This window comes from Gavialis gangeticus, unplaced genomic scaffold, assembly GCF_001723915.1.
Source record: "Gavialis gangeticus isolate Ggan-Ray unplaced genomic scaffold, GavGan_comp1, whole genome shotgun sequence".
Classification (NCBI taxonomy): domain Eukaryota; kingdom Metazoa; phylum Chordata; order Crocodylia; family Gavialidae; genus Gavialis; species Gavialis gangeticus.
Genome location: NW_017728992.1, coordinates 111,805,136 through 111,810,103, shown reverse-complemented (window position 1 = coordinate 111,810,103; position 4,968 = coordinate 111,805,136). Strand labels below are relative to the sequence as shown.

At 38.9% G+C, this 4,968-nt stretch overlaps 1 protein-coding gene across 2 annotated transcripts in view; it reads right to left on the bottom strand.

Annotated features, from left to right (window-relative positions):
* Positions 1-2,330: 2,330 nt before the first annotated feature.
* Positions 2,331-4,968, bottom strand: part of LOC109304449 (chloride transport protein 6-like) — a 202,522-nt gene continuing 199,884 nt past the window's right edge. For both annotated transcript variants that reach the window (XM_019527052.1, XM_019527044.1), the window contains one exon: positions 2,331-2,989. In XM_019527052.1, coding sequence (XP_019382597.1) covers positions 2,771-2,989 — 219 coding nt within the window. In that variant the 3' untranslated portion in view covers positions 2,331-2,770. The remainder of the gene's footprint in view (positions 2,990-4,968) is intronic.

The following is a 4,968-nucleotide window of genomic DNA, read 5'->3' as shown; positions in this document are numbered from 1 at the left end:
TAGTTTCCTGGGTCCTCCTTCCTCCCTTTTTTGGAAAATTGGGACCACATTGGCCCTTTTCCAATCCTCTGGCACCTCGCCATAGCACCATGAGTGCTCATAAAGCCAGGTCAGGGGTCCTGCAATGACCTCTGCTAATTTCTTCAGCATTCTGGGGTGGAGATCATCAGGACCTGCTGATTTGAACACGTATATATTGTGTCATGAATGTTATCATGTTTATTTATAATGAGGCCCATTTGGCTTTGGGGTGCATGATACATACATCCCTTTAAATTGTAGCTTTCAAAAATGCTGAAGAATTCCATTTGTGGTATGTACATACAAGTATTTTGCTTGCATTTTATATAATTTGTAGTTTAGGCCTCATCTGTTCATGATTTTAGGCAAATGTAAAGGAGAATGCAACTCACCATAATATGATAACAGAACATTAAAGGAGATTTTGTGGTGATTTGGGATATATTTATTAGGATATACCATTGACCAGTCAGTCAATTTCATATAACCTCCAGAGTCATAAGATGCTATCATAACAACTCAACTATGACCTCTCTCCAATCATTCGTATTCTGTAACGGAGTAAACAAGATGTGTTGTTCTCTCTTCCGTCAACCAGTTAAGTTATCTATCCATGTTTTCCTTAATCAGCATTTTCTCCTTCCATTCACTCTCTCTTGAACTACTGTGTAAGCCAAATTAGGATCTCTCATAATGTGGCCGAAGTAACACAGTTTTCATGTTTTAACAATGGAGATTTTCTTGTTCTCTAACAACAGCTACAATCTTGTATCTCATTGACTGATTTGTCTTATGAGCTGCAGGCTGTATCTAAGTCATCTATGGCTCAGATGGGCTCACAGGCTTGTTTCTGCCTTTTAACATCTGCCGTCAACATTAAGTTAGCTTTCACATGTTTACAGCACTATTGACATACTATTAGCACTGTTATAAAATTAGAGCTACTTTATCAATGGCACAAAAGCAGTTATTATAATAATCACAGTCATCATTTATATTTCTACAGTACATTTGGTATGTAATTCACAAAGCCCTTTCACAGTTACTGTCCCAATTTCAAAATGGATTAATCAAGGCACAGAGAAACTGTTCAATTGAGTCAGTAACAGAGATGGGACCCAAATCCAAGCCCGATGCTCAGTTCAGTAGATCATGGCTTTAGTTAATATGAGGATCTGAAATGCAAGCAGTGGAAAGATGAAGAGGAATTATATCACTGCAGTGGGCAAGTAGTGACCAAATCCTGTTAGGATAACAATGGATACATCAGAAACTAAAAAAAATCATTCACCAGCTGGAGCAAGGGTTAACAAACCTATAGCAAACATAATCCAGATATGGGACTAACTTTCAATTTAAGAAAAACAATGAAATTCTCATACCCAGATTCTCAACATCAGCTTTTTAGGGACATTCGAAAAGGAAACCAAATTAGAGTTGCTGACCTACCGGTACACAAAGATCCGTGAACCATGGTAATGAGCATATCCCTAAACCTTCCCCTGAGAAAGACTTTCCATCCCTCAAGTAGCTGATGAAAATGTCAACAATGACAGTGACTATGTCAGTACTTAAAGTCACTGAGGGTGCATCCAGACAAGCGCACATGTGCAGTCTGCTGAGCCTCAGAGCTGTTTGAGGCACCGCAGACTGGATGCAGCACACATGCAACCATTTGCTGCACTGCTAATTAGCAGCATGGTGCCAAAATTTGACACCAAGAGATTCTGGTGTCAAACTGGATCCTGGATCCAGACTCCGTGAGGCTGAATCAGCGACACTGTTGCCCCAGGACGCCCTCAGGACTGCAGGTAAGGCTGGCGGGGCCAGCACAGCTGGGACAATTTTCCCACCAGGGACAATTTGGCATTCTCCATGTTCACATGCTGGGGCATATACTGTGACACAAAGCAGAGGCACAAACAAGTGCCACTGCTATCTGTGCCATGGCAAATGCACGCCCCTGCATGTAAGGACATGCCCTAAGGCTTTACAATTCAACAGGTGGTTAAAAATCTACAGGTCCCCTGCTGCCTACCAGTTAGACGTTCTACAAGATACTCTCTCTCTTACCTCATTTACTTCACTGGTTTTAAAGCATTATGTATTCTCTGAAGTGCTAGAAAAGTAATAATAAAGACAGACAAGTTACACAGGAAAAAATAAAAGAAAATCCAATTAATTTAGCAGGAAGCAAAAAGCTTTAAGACCTAAATATCATAGAGCCCCTTTCAGGATTTCTGGCAAGTTTTAACAACCAATAAACAATGTTTAGTTTTCATTCATTATAAACAACAGTAATCATGGTGAATTACAAGTTTTAATATGCAGTTCTGTGGGAAATTGTTATGCAGCAGAACAAAATGTGAACCACGTACCATTTGAAACCAAGTAACAAAGAAGAAATAAGGCCACCTTCTATATTGTGTTCTGAGAACCTTTCCAAATAAGCTGTAATATACAAAATAACTACATCCAAAATTTATTAAGCTGTTTCACTATTGAGTAAATTTATTCTGTGTCTTACTTTCACAGCAAATTTAATTATTCCAGGTGGGCGTAAAGAAAGAGAATCTGTTCTAATAGCTACAAACATGGAAAGAAATGTAGTCAAGAGCAGAGCTCTTCAAAGACAGGTGAATATATGGGATACCTCCTCCCCTCTCCATCTATACATGAAAGGAAATTGAAGTGGAAAACTTAAGAAACACCACTCTCATGGGTTGTTCTCTTTCCCTAACTCTAACGGCTACTCATCCAAGTCAAGTCTTTGTGATGCCAGCTGGAGGCCTAACCTCTCCTCCAGCTGGAAAGGCATCAGATCTTTCCTGGTGATTATCCCAACAACTCGGTTCTGGAGGTCAACAACTGTCAGGTGGCGAAGCCCCAGGGTCCGAAAAATGATGTATGTGCGCTGCAGCGAGAAATGAGCCTGAACTGACACCGCTGATTTGTTTATGTATGGCTCCTACAAGACAGAGAGAGAGGAAGTGGGTTAGAAAAGAAAAGAAGTGTACATCCTGGTCACAGCAGGTTTTCTGAAGCTGGGGTCAGCAGGAGAGGTGATGAGAATACTACACTTTATTTCTTTTTCTCAATTGTACCTCAAACTGTAAAAACTCCACAGTAATGAACCTTCTCTTTTCTGCTAAGCAATCAAGTTCACCCTAAATAAGCTATTATGACTGGAATATACCCAAATTTCACAGGCTGGAACAGCAAAGCTGAGTTTCATTGATACTATCCGAGTTACTATTTGAAAATAGGACCACATATTTATTAAGTCTCAGTTGTTTTATAGCCACTATCTCATTACACAACCATTTATGACATCCTGTAATGTTTTGCAGTACATGCTTTTAGGGGGGGGGGAAATCAGCTAATGTAGAAATATATACTGCAAGGGAGAGAACCAAGAAAACAAATCACAAGGCTCCGAAAGGAAAGAGTCTACGCCAGGTATTGAACTCTCATCATCACTGACTATAATCTCAGGCATTTACAAGCTAGATGTGAACACAGCTAAAGTCAATCCCATTGTTTATCCAAGTGTCATTTTGTATTTTACATTGCTGTTAACCAAGTTTCTACTTCTTCTTGTGAATGCCTTCAAATGTTTCTACTTTTTGCCTAATTATACAGCCTCTTACTTATCACTTGAATCAAATTCTGTTTCTTCATGCAAAAATGCATGCTTCATACTAAAGTGCCAGGAAAATAAATGTATAATGCCCATAACCAGCTGAAATCAGAGTAGCTGGTAGTCTCCTCTAGGGATATTTTTGGATAACAGATGAGTTGCAATCAAGTGGCAGGGCATGGTTAGACTTCTTTAAAAAAATACATTGAAAAGGAAAAAGCAAGGTAATGTGGGATTTATAACAAGGTGCAGATTAGACTTTTCTGCACCAGTGATACCCAAAGCAGAATACACTGAGAACAGAAAAGCTTTATAATTGTATCAAGGAGGCCTTGAGAGTTTCCTGTTCTAGATAGGTGTACCTCATAACCGCTCTGGCCACATGTTAACGCCAGCCATTTCTGGGATTTGTTGCCATCTGACAAAATAAGGTTATAAGCCTTTCCAACCTTCACAGCCTCCTCCACATAAGAAACTAAGTGTGCTTGTTTATGCATATGGGATTCAAAGGAAAATGCTATCTTCAGGCACTCAAACTTTATCAAACAAACATTGTTTGAACTACTAGGTTAATCAGCATAGTGCGTCTGCATTTTGTGCATCTCATCTCATCTATTTTGGATTATTTCACACCATTGGCATCAAAAGTTTGCTGATGAGAAATACAAAGGTGTAGTTGAGAGTACCAGAGTAACATTAAATGGTCATTTTTATAGCACAACTTTAACAGAAGGGTGGCTTAAAAGTTTTGCATGAGGGCCCCTATTGCTTAAAATATGTATTAGTGATCTGGAAAGAAAGTATGACTACTGAGGCTGCAAAATTTGCAGTTATTATGAAGTTATCTAGGTTAGTTAAAATCAGAGAGACCTACACAAGCTAAGTGAATAGATAACATACTAGAAACTGAAATTCAGTGTTTGTACATAGAAAATAATGCATATTGGCAGGAAAAATTTAAAATCACTCATATACATAGCTGGGTCCTAGGTTAACTTTTTTAACTTAAGATAATGACCTGCAGACAGTACAGTGAAGACATCTGTTTAATGTGCAGCTGCAATTAAAAAAGCAAGAAGTCAGGATCCATAAAGAATGGACTAAGAATAATGTAAAGAGCATTATAATGCTTTTATATAAACCAATGGTATGGCTTCATGCAGAAAGCCATATGCAGTACTAGTCATTCTAATCTCAAAGTACATTGATGAAATAAAGGGAGTTCAGAAGAAAGTAGCAAGAATGATCGGGGCTTGAAAGAACACCTGGGCGACAGCGATCATCGCTTGCTGGAATTCTCCATCCAG